This window comes from Neopsephotus bourkii, unplaced genomic scaffold, assembly GCF_033783945.1.
Source record: "Neopsephotus bourkii isolate Nb327-2 ecotype Australia unplaced genomic scaffold, CSIRO-AGI_Nbou_v1 NB_1792, whole genome shotgun sequence".
NCBI classification, from domain to species: Eukaryota; Metazoa; Chordata; class Aves; order Psittaciformes; family Psittacidae; genus Neopsephotus; species Neopsephotus bourkii.
In genome coordinates, this window is record NW_026902266.1 from 9,928,982 (window position 1) to 9,941,315 (window position 12,334).

The 12,334-nt window shown below is 36.2% G+C and overlaps 1 protein-coding gene across 1 annotated transcript in view; it reads right to left on the minus strand.

The window, feature by feature from the left end:
• Nucleotides 1-1,112: 1,112 nt before the first annotated feature.
• The window catches only part of INSC (INSC spindle orientation adaptor protein), a 92,330-nt gene continuing 81,108 nt past the window's right edge, over nucleotides 1,113-12,334 (minus strand). Inside the window, exons 9-12 of the mRNA XM_061380156.1 lie at nucleotides 8,032-8,098; nucleotides 4,952-5,107; nucleotides 4,209-4,285; nucleotides 1,113-2,237 (exon numbers count right to left, since the gene is read on the minus strand). Of these exons, the coding sequence (XP_061236140.1) occupies nucleotides 2,109-2,237; nucleotides 4,209-4,285; nucleotides 4,952-5,107; nucleotides 8,032-8,098 (429 nt within the window). The 3' untranslated portion in view covers nucleotides 1,113-2,108. The remainder of the gene's footprint in view (nucleotides 2,238-4,208; nucleotides 4,286-4,951; nucleotides 5,108-8,031; nucleotides 8,099-12,334) is intronic.

The following is a 12,334-nucleotide window of genomic DNA, read 5'->3' on the forward strand; positions in this document are numbered from 1 at the left end:
ATAATATTATGGGTCATAATGACATTTTACATGTGTGGACTTTTTTTTTAAATGAGATTTTAACTTTACATATTATAGGATAAAACCAGCCACATCTACAAGTTCATATCTCTGGTGTTGCAGTTATCAGAACAAGGTTCAGTACAGCACATTCAAAACAGAATTGGATGTGTTGTATTCTATTAGCAATTATCACACTATAGCATGATAGAAAGGGGACCTTATTGAATTCATTTTTTTATGAGATTTATGCATTCATTGTTTACACCAAAAATGTTGCTTTTACCATTTAAAGCCTCATGGCTCATACATGTATTCTGGCTTAGTGAGGAATCTGTTAAAGTCCATCACTTAGTATAATATTTTTAAAGCTGTATAATACCATATATTTTAGCAACCGCAGAAGTTTAAGGAGCTGTCTCAAAGTAAGCAAACAAAGCAGAATTAATCTCTGCTCTTAATACAAAATTACATCTGTGAAACATCTGAATCAGAGCTTATCTTTGAGTAAGTGCTTATGACAGAGGTAATTTCTAATGGTTTAAAACTTCAGTCAGGATAGGGCTCACAGCTAAATAACAAGATCACAAGGAAGAAATGTTAAGGCAGAGACTTCTTAATTCATATACTCAAGGGGGGAATAAAGTAGCCACCATGTATCACTGCTTGAAGAAGGACAGATTTCTCAGACACAGAAAATGCAGAAGGCAATCACAGCTTAGCAATTTCCTGATGCCTTTCATCTAAACACCACATAATACTAAACAGTAATGAATTAAGCTGGTTAGCATATCTACAAAGTAAGTACAGTAAAGAAGAGATGTACTTACTTTCTTTGGCAGATGTCCTGGTACCCTAATGTTGACAATCATTTTAAGATCCAGAGCAACAGTTACACGATATCACAAAAAAAAAAAAAAAAAACCAACAAAAAACATATACTTTCCTAATCTAAAGTGCTTTGTGAGAAGCTGGAGGGAAAATACACTGAAATACTGCTGGTTGAGTAAAGTTATATGGTTTCCTGAAAGAGGAATGTTCATGAAAAAATAAATCTATTTTACAATCAATTCCATTCTTTATGTTGATATACATAGGTAAAATCTCCATTTGTCAACTTTATGAGCTCCTGAAAGTCTCATTTCACAGTTTTAGAAATATAGGACTAGTTAGAAAGACAGAAAAATGAAAATTCAAGTTACAATTAATTGATTCTGATTAGTTAGTGTATGCATGCACAACTCATGAAAGTAGTAGCTTGAATATTAAAAACATGTTTGAACATGCTCACTTCCAGTTCTTGTAAGGCTTGTAAAGGAGGAAAAATTATCAGCTTGTAATGAGTCTTAAATCTTATGTGGATACCTTCACATTGATGATGTGTGTTTGATTTCATACAGATTTTTCTAGAATTCTCTTAATTTATTTAGGAAATTTCAGTAGATGTAAACAAAGAGTTGTCTGCAAGTATGTATCCTCTAATGAAGCCTATCTTTACACGGTGTAAGAATGTCCTCTAACATCATTTCAAGCAAGTACTGAAAATTGTCTGACAAAGTCTCTCAGCTAATCACAGTTACATATTTTCATAATTCTACTAAAAAATAACAACAGTTAAGAACTGGACTTGGTGTGTAACATCCCCTTCATTTCAAAGTATATACCATCAGCTTGAATGATTATTTTAATTCTAATGCAGCAAAAGCATGAGACTAAAGCATTTCTTAAAAAAACCCTGCAAAATATTCCAAGGGTAGAAAAATATCAGCAACAAAAAGTTATTAGAAGCATTTATCATCAGAGCACCAAACTCTTGGCTTTGTTACCTTGATTCAACTATATTAAACAAGACAAGAACACTTTGTTAGATCTCAGCGATAAGCTCTCTTGATGTGTCTTGGCAGGAAAATGAAATAAAAAATTACCTTTGCAACTCATTGACACAAGTTTGCTCATTCTGATTCTTTGCTCTACAAACCACATGTTCATGGTTTTAAAATAAATAAGTCATAAATAACAACAGAACTAAAACTAAATAAAATCGTATATGTATTATCTCATTGTATACCTCTCATCTTGATTATTTTTAAAATGTTTTTGGCTCACATTTATACAAAGCTCTCTTCCATATTTGTGCATAGCAAAAAGGAATCCACAAGTCTGGGCTTCACTAGCTGCTGAAAATCTGAATCTTCAAGTCCATCAGGACTCATAACTGCTAGTCTCCGTAAGGCTGCCTAAAAAACAAAACGACACAATTGTAATACTGTTAAGGTTTGACAAAGTCTTCATTGCAGGACTCCATACAATTATTTCTAAATAATTACCAAGACTCAAACCTGAATGGTGCTAGTCTGTAGACTCTTCTGATTTGTTGATCTCCCATTACTGTCTTCATCTGTGAGATCAATTTCCCCTCAAATACAGCTATTAAATGACAGTTCTTTTGGGGCATATTACTCTTAGAACAAAGCAGCAGGGACAGCATGGTGTCAAAGAACACAGAGGTGAGAGTCAGAGCACTTTGATTGTAAACCTATCTCCAGTCTGCTGCACATCTCATGCTGCCTCTTTGTATCTCAACTCTCAGCTTTTGTCTTATTTATGAGAACTATAAGCCATCTGATTCAGAAAACATCTGCTACTGAAGTTTTATGCAATGCCTGTAACAGAAATCTTTTAGATACTAGTTTAGTAGAAAGAAGCCATAAATTTCAAACCATTTGGGAACAAATAAAACTGCTAGCTGTTCCGATTATGAGGCTGCACAATAAAAATCACATTGATGTTACTATTATCTTCATAAAATCTCCCCTTCTAAGAAGGTTGCATTTTGTTGTTTTTTTTTTTCTCACTGGAGAAAAATATACAACCATTATATACCTTCTAGCAACCTGACATGACACATGCAACTGAAAAGCAGGCTGGCTTTTCTCAAGAATAAAAATTGGCTTCTATTAGTGAGATCTGATAGTTGCGATCAGCTCATCTCTGTGCTGTTTGTCAGTGCAGCACTACCACAAGAGTTAATTATCTGCTTCAAAGAATACAAAAAGTAAACAACTAAGCTAGAAACACCAAATACTACAATCTCTCAGTCTTGAGTGGCAACACTTATCAAAACCTGAAGCAGCTTATGTCCCAAGGGCAATATTTGTGTCACATGTTTATCAGAAAGTGTCATCAGGCAGTTACCAAATATCAGGAGAAGCAGAACTGGTGACACAGACAGGCAGGTAACATCTCAAGTAACAGGCATAAATTCAAGGAATGTGCAGCAACAATTTCAGTGAGACAGAAAAATCACAGCCTGGATTGCTGCCATCACTCTGTGGCCTCTGGTGTAGCCATACACAATAAACATGCCTTCTTGGCAGGTATGGAGAATAAACACAGCATTTCTTATGCTCCCATACTCTCTTCATCCTGAATGAAACCTGCTTAAACAAGCAAAACTTCTCATGTGCTGGTACAAAGTTAGCAGTTAATCAAAGCCGCAATAACAAAGTTGTACTTTTATATTAAAAATAACAAGCACTGTCAAACAATATTCTTCAGTCTTCATTCATCAGTGCCTATCTCCTAACCCTACATCACCCATGCCCACAGAACACTTTCGTCTTGCAGAATGCTAGGTGAGATTACTCAACTCTGACAGGTGACTGAGGCTCACAGTCCATACAGTGCAAAGCCAGCAGCTGGGATCTTTCTCTCAAGCACAGAAAGTGTTGACTTTTTGTTGGCCACTTCTTGGCTGAACACTATATTGTCTTGGAGGCTCGAATAGATAAAAAGGTGGATTGTAGTGAAAGCAAGACATGTCCTTTCCCCTGCATGTCCTTTGGCCTCTACATATTTTCATCCATATGTGTGCATGCAGGTAAAGGGCTTGCTACCCCTGTGATTCAAGGTTTAATGCAGCAAACATAGCATCATCACAGAATGGAATTTAAGAATTACAAAAACCTTGAATTCTGAAGTGTTCCAGTGCTCACTAATGTGAAGATGAAGCCACTTTTCCTTATGTGTTTAAATCTTCAGCCAGAGGATAAGCAATTGACATTGTACAGGACTACATTTCAGGGCAAACTTAAGAGACACTAGTATGAATTCATTCCTGAAATACTTATGCATTTTGAAATCTAAAGGACTGCTTTTTTTCTGCATTTTTCAGGATAAATATGAAGCAAAAACTGAAATGTACCTACCAGACATGCCACTAAAACAGAATCACTGTTGTTTCTTTCGGTTGGAGATCTGCAAAGTTTAATTAGGCGAGGAATACCTGAGTGCACAAGAGGATCATGAGAAATAATTTAGAAAACAAAGTCCTTATTTTGATATGAGGTCTTGTTTTTTTTAGATGTTTCATATTTATCTTTCTTAGTAAATATGATATCTAATGCAAAGATGATAAGTAAATACTCAAGGGACTGTCCACAGAGCTATGCAGTTCAGAGCAGACATAACTAACACTTGTATAAATAAATACATACACTGTTTTTACCTACTATTGCTGTTTCAGAGTGGAGGTTGTGTCCTCCATTTTTTCTCTATGAAAAAACTCCAGCCAAAAGAATGTGTTCCTTCTTGTCAGGTTTATCACATCTGAACCTGCTGGGGTCCAAGTTTTCTGTCCACTAACAGATGCTGCACAAGGGTTTAAATAAAGAAATGGAGTAGGCAGCACTATCGGTTGGCATAGTCTGCCGCAGCTATGTGTTGGGTGGATGCTGCACCTCAGGTTCCTCTGGGAAATGAGCCAGAGGTTCATTTAGTATGATCTCTTTAGTCACTCTCTGGACAGATTGTATAGTAATTTCTATTGCAGAAAGTGTACCAAAGGAGGCTAAAAATTTAAAAAAAAAAAAAAAAAAAAAAAGAAGCTTCTCAATGACTGGCAGTCCCTTCCTCTTTTTCAGTCTGCCATTAAGCTAGGAAACATCCTTACAGCTGAGTTTTACGGCTGCATCTGCCACTTCAGGATCTCGGCTGAGTCGTGCCAGTGTAACTGCAGATTTCTGCTGGACGCGCTCACAAGCAGCAATCTCTGCTGAATTTCCTGAGGATGACTTTTCAAAGAGCATTTCCATTAAAAGTTGAACACCTAGAAGGATGTAAGAGCCATTGTTATCCTCTTTCCAACACAAATACTCAGTTCAAAAAGTAAAAGCAAAAAACACGCTAGGTAAAATACACACAAAATAAGGCATGACGAAAGCATATATATGGATGGCATTTTGGCCATCAGCATTCAGTCACATCTGCTCTGTGCATAAGTTTGCCTTCACTAGGAACTTACAGAATCCCTGGAACCAGAAAATGCACTAACTTCCCTCTTCTAACTTCTTGACTCCTCTACAATTTGGTATTTTCGATTTCACAAATATATTTCAGTCAACTAAATGCAATTTTTTATTTACTTCTAAACTAGCTTGAAGGTAATCACTAACTTTGAAATCTGTATGTTTCAGATTTTCACATGAAATTTTGGGTTGACTTAAAGGAAAGAAAAACTTTTTATTGCAGTTTATGCATACTTAAGCAAGCCTTCGAAAGTTCCCATCTCAGACTGCTTAAGGGCATTTTAGAATGGAGAATCCTTTAGTGAGGATGACATTCTTCTTGAAATTTACTATGCAACTAACTCTTCACTTCAGAGGCCATAGTCATCTATGTCAAAATGGTTTCATTAACTTTCTGTTGCCTGTAGAAGTTGATATTCTTACTGTAGCACCACAAAAACAGGTGAAAATGTGATGATTTCTATTTTCTAGACTATTTAAAATGTAAGGAAAATTATGTGCTATTAGACTCCATATGCTATTAGGCATTCAGATTACTTCAGGTAGCATCAGAGGATTTTAAAAATTAGAACATTTGCATAAATAATTAAGAGAATTAGCATCAGAATCATGCAGCTAGATAATAATCAATCGACATACAAAAAAAGTCAGAGTTGGGAAGAAAATATATCTAAACTCTCCAGGATTCAAGGACCCTTCTCAGTTCGTGAATCTGGCGTCTGACCAGCATCTGATTACCACAACATCAAGCAGAAACAAAAAGCCTTTCTAGACAAGATGAGTGTCAACCCTTCTCAAAAGCCTGGGGGCAAATGCTTCTGTGTGAGCTTCCATTACAGACTGCATACACAAACTTTATTTTATCACATTGTGCTTGACAATCCATATGTACATCTCCACATAGCACAGTATCTAGCATGAATTAGGCCTAGTTGGCACAGCTGTTAGTATTATTTTATGAACTTCAATCAAGTCTCTGCCGTAGTAGAAATAGATAAAATATGATCACATACCTGTTCCCCCAGTAATAAAACAGGTTTAGGTGTGCTCAAAGAAATAACCTTTATGGTTAACAGATAAACAATCTGTTAACCATAAAGGCGTGCAAAAGTTTCCAAGGCATGTCTGGATTGTGGGTATTAACAGCAAATCAGAAAACAACAGTAAAAGTCAAACAGACTAACAGGGTATTCTCTACCCAGTCCTACAATTACAGGCACCTAGGGTCTTGTCTGGGAAATGTTAGGGTCTTGTCAACAGTTTCTAGAAAATATTCTGGGTTGGGAAGCCCTACGTGCCTGCACCAAGAGGTCCAGGACCTGCTCTTTAATGTCCACATTAATGTCCATTTAATGTCCACAAGGAACACAAGGAGCTTGAATGAGGGGCATTACAGGAACCAACATGAGGACCTGAGCAACCTCTCTCTGGGGCTGCCCGTCCCTCCCATATAACAAGGAGATCATATAAGAAATCACCATGCTAACCTGCTTTGCTCCTCCACCTCGCTGCACTGTCTTCTGCATGGGACAGGAAAGTCTCGTAATTGGTAAAATTACCTGTGATTAAATTTCTTCAGTATCCAGATCAATCCAGCCTCAACATTGTCACTTGGTTTCTAACTTCAACACCTATCCACCTTAGCAAGGACATCAAATGCACACTACCTCAGTGCACACATGGATCACATCAAGCAAATTAGCTGTGCCTGATCCTTGAAGCAATATTTGTGTGCACAGACCTCAAAGTTTCCATTGAAATGCAGGAAGTTTCTAAATCCAATATTACATAGGAATTAACCAATTCTATTGCAAGACCCACATCTATGTAGATGCTTTCTGAAACCCTTTCTCACCTGTAATCGGCCATGTCTGAGATTCAAATGGATACAAGCAATTCCTATTCAAACCTTAATTTAAAAAGTCTGGATGGGATATTCTTAGGACAGAAAAAGCAACACGTGAAGCTGCACTGTAAGTTAGAATCTCCTGCTCCTCCCCCAACCTCTTCCACAAAAAAAAACCAAAACAAAACAAACAAAAACAAAAACAAAAACAAAACAACCAAAAACTGTCTTACAATATTGCTTGGCCATGAATTTGCTGTATTAATAAGGCAGTTATGTCTTCCCCTATCCCTATCCACAGAATTATCAATGTAACTTCTCAGACTTCTGGTGGGCCTGTAACACCTAGGGTTTTTTTTCTTTCAGTATAACAAATTTGTCATAATATGATATTTAAAGAAGTGTGGAAAAAACCTGGTAGCAACTGCATAGTAATAGAAATATAGTGTGTCAAAATTTATACTACTTCTAAACACCTATGAAAAAAGTGGCACAAAATGCAGGTATGCATGGCTCAGGATCAGATGACATTTTTCAATGTGTAAGAATTGCCAACTTATACAATGTCATTACCAGAACAAAGCTTGCTAAAACACTTTGTACTACCTTGCTTTATGTCTATGAATGTCACACAGACAGAGAATATCAGCAGTATAGTCATACATACAAAGTTTTCTAAAGCAGTAGTAATTTATTTCAGTTACATAGAACTATCCCAAGCACTCATTTTGCATCCTGCAGCAGTATCTGATGTCCAGCAGAGATAGGATGCAAAACCACCTAATTAATGAAGCCTTTCTCCTTTGCCTTGTAACCACTACTTTCCCATCTACACACATTCTCCACATATATAGAATGTAATTCAGCTAAAATACATACCATTTCCTTGAATTATTTCTGAAGCACACTGGTCCAAGACAGACATGTTTGCCAAGATTGTTACCACCTGTTATTAAAAAGGGAAGAAAATATGAAGTATAGCCCAACAATTCAGTAATATTAAATAGCACTGTGGCAGAAATGTGGCAAGCCCAAAAAGATTAAAAAGCATTCTTGTAGATCAACCATCTATTCCCACCTTTGTGATTTCTCAGGAGTCTTTATCTTACATATGACTGCTAACTGAAATCCAAACAAGGAAAGTAAAACCTCTTTTTCTCATGCTCCTATACTCATGCATAAAAATCTGTCATGTAGAGATCTACACAGCAGATTTGTTCGCTGGTCAAATTGTTAGAAAGAGGAAGACAAAAATTTATAAATACCAACCAACTGAAAAAAAATGGAGTCCTACAAAGAATTCAGCCAGGAGCTGCCCACCCTCAGGAAACAGTCCTGTAGTCACATTTCAGCTCAGGTGCAGCTCAACAAATGACATACATTTGGTAGCATCAAGCTATTGGTAAGTTTCTGCTTCAGGGTTCAGCTGAAATGCTGAGATACCCTCACAACTAATTTGGAGTTTTAAGCCTTGATTAAAGGGAGAATTTAAGGAATACTTTTCCATTTTATTGAAGCCTTAAGTTGTGTGTATGTCAAAGTATTGTCCCAAAATGAGATGGATTTTAAAATCTGTTTATAATTTTCCTGAGCTAAGGCCAAAGCACATTTTGAGATCCTTATTTACAGAATTTCTTATCTAAAATTGCACTGTTTTCAAGACTAGGTGTAACTCAACCTGCTTACAGTCATGCAGCGAGCTGTTGACAGAGATAGGATCATGTGGAGCTGTTGGCTTTCAACCACCCATTTCCTTCACTGATATCATATAATTTCTCTCATACATCCTGCAAGATAGTCTTTTAAACTTTATCCTCCAAATAACTTGCTTTCTGCATGCAAACACTTCTCAGTATTAACAGCATAGGTGAGGGACCAAATGATAAACGTTACAGAGCATGAGAAAACAAAATAGAAATAATATTGTTTCTTTGGAGGTTTTAATTTCTCTACTCTAGTTGAGAAAAACTGACCAGCCTCAATGATCAATTTGAGACTGGTTATCAGGTTTTTAACAGTACAGTGTCAGTTCGAAAACAAGCAGACTTCTCAGACGTAAGTAGGCATGAGATCAAACCACCATTCTGATCTCACTTTGCCATTTTAATAACGAGGATGACTCATTTTCATTGCTGTGACATAAAGGTCTTCCACTTTGGAAGGCAGTGTTACAGTGTCATCTCTCTGAATAAATATACTTACTTAGGATGCAAATGAGTTGCTGAAAATCTACAGAGTGACAGGTAGAAATATGGTAACTCAGTACATGTCTATGTATTTATTCCATATTAATTATTATCTGTGTTTCAGGCAGAGTGTATATGTTTTCTCATTCTAAATTATATCCTGTTAATGAAAATTGCTTCCTCTATGCAGAATCTGTACCCCATGTGGCTCTCTAAGCCACAGATGAAGAATTCAATTAACCACAATTTGAATACATGCCAATTATTCCACTGCTTCAAGTTATTTTGTCTAATAAGTATTTTCATACATAAAAATATTTTGTGTGCATCTTTTGACACCAAAAATATTTGAAGTTATATCTGTACTTCCTTTGCGTTGATTATGTGGCCCCTATATTTTCCAGTGTATTTATGGACTAGCCTAATGGCTTTATATGCAACTTTCTCCAGAGGGGTTTCTAGAAGACCTTTACCATCAATAATGATCAAGTTCCACCCATATTATCTTTTAGAAATCTTAATAGGACTTGCAAGGCAGTTAAAGCATAGATAGCTCACGCAATATAGATACATTTTTCTTTCCTCAAAAAAGTCACATTTTCCTGTGATTTAAACAAACTAACATGAAATAGCACAACCTAAACATGTAACAGGCAAGCTGAATATGAGTTGGCTTTAAATGCTTTATTTCCCCTATACTTGCCTATTTTAAAATTCAGTATAGATACAGCTTCCATGAAAATTTCTTCTGCAATACAGACCAAAGTTCAGGGAAGTTTAATACTACGGATGAACTCTCTAGAGGAAAACACAAACTTAAATGTAGATTCAATTTGCTTTGAAAAGTAACACTTTTGTGAGCACTGATATTAATGAAGTCTTATTTCTCTTGGATTTAGGGTTGATCAAAAACCATAAACAGAACTTTTCCAGTGGCTTCTTTCCCACAATAGATTTTTTTTTTTTTTGTCTAATCATACCTAGGCTCATGATGCAGTTTTTATCTCTCTTTTCCCATTGTTTGGTTTCAAATTTCATAAAACATTAAGTAGTCTCTCAAAAATAAGTGTAGTCCTGTTGAATCTGCAAACCAGTTCAGATGTTATTATGAGACATGGAGCCCACAGATACAAATGAAAGTGACTGCCTAAGCCTCATTTCCACCAGAAAAATAGGTGAAAATTATTGGGAAAAAGATATTCCAAAGCCTCTTTTAAAACTTTAATGATTTTGAAACCATTGAGAGACTTGAAAATATTTAACATGGAATCTCTCCCATTCAACTGCAGTTTTTAGTATCAATTGCTTTAATGCTTCAATTGTTCAACATTGCCTGTAAAAATTACACTCCAAGATTGTGAAGGACTGGCACCTGAGACAATTTAAGATTCTTTCAGGTTTTCTGAATTCCTAAACCATGCAATGAACTTGTAGTCAGCTCAATAAAAAAGAACAGATCGTGAAGACAGGACACATGAGCTCTGATCATCTGCCAGCGCTATCATACCATGCAGAAAGTCTGTGCTGTAGCCACCTACAAGTTCCAGTACACTAGTGATATCTTGATACATGGCATCTGCAGATGTGCTATAAAGCAAAGACTTTCAGGGATTTTCCAGAGGAAAAAAAAGTGTCAAAAAATAAAAGAATTTGCTTCATCATATGTAGAATTTTTTAATGAAACAACTACATTACATTCTATTGTCAAACCTAAGTATTTTTAGCGGACTGCCTTAGAAACTGTGTCTCAGGTGCTGCAAGGGCTGTTCCCATTCAGCATAGTTCCCTGACTCAGTGCATGGATGTCTGCTGAACAGATCTGTTCTGGAGCTAGATCTTGATCCACGGATCTCTAATATCTGTATTCTACTAGAGCTCTTCAATAGACTAATCCAGGCCAGTGCACACTCTAGTCTCTGTTCTCCAGATCCATCAAAAATTGCAGGTGTTTATGTCAGGACTCTGATAAACCTGGTACCTGGTTTTCTGTGAGAACTGGCAGCCCTAAAACCACCGTAGTAATGTACAGCATAGAAAAATAGACCTGATCAACAAATAATGAACTATATACATTTTGACACCAGATGACAACCGAATTATTCAAAACAACCACAGGAATAGCCTTCTGGCGTTTATCCCTGTGTTCACCACCTACCTGTTAACAATATGTGCTATGCACTATTTACCTAAACCACGTAGTAGTGAGTCACAGTAAAACATGAAATGCCAGGAAAAGAACTCTGAGCAGTTTATGGTTTGGCACCTTTTGAAAAGGCACTAACATCAAAATAATAACATTCAGACAGTTCCACTGGGACTACTAAGATTTTTCACAAGACCAAGAGACAAAGTAGTTAGCTTTCAGAATGTAAAAACCATACCCAAAATAAATAAGCTTTAAAAGTTCAGCCTTAAATCATCTGTTGGTACACAAAGTATGCAGATATATTTGAGGGGAAAGGGTCCCCCTTCAGATCCATAGAAAAATTCCCAATTTAATAAACCTAAAAATAATAGAGCTATTTCATACTTTTCAAATGTCAGTACAAATTCATGTTGCTATTCTCACAGATACCCTGGAAATTAATCTAAAACCTAACTAAAAATTTTCTATTTCTATGGGCAATATAAGCAAACAGGTACCTCCTTGTAGTGATGTTATCATCCATTATAAAATTGTCAGCATTAATCTTGTTGGTTACTCCAGGAAACAAAATCTACTTTTATAACTTGGAAAGTGATTTTAGTTCCACATAGTTTCCTTTCACTCACCCAGCCTTTGAAACATACGAATTTGCCAATGATGAACCTTCCTTTTCAGTTCTGTAAGTCTGCTTTGCACTGAACCATAGGAATTTCAGTTGTCAAGTGTGATTGAAATTCAAGAAACCATGGTTAATTAAGAACCCTTAGAACAGTTTTGTTCAAAATCCCTAGAACAACAGTCAACTCTTGCTAAAAAAAAAAAAAAAATTAAAAAGAAAGTGATCGCTAAC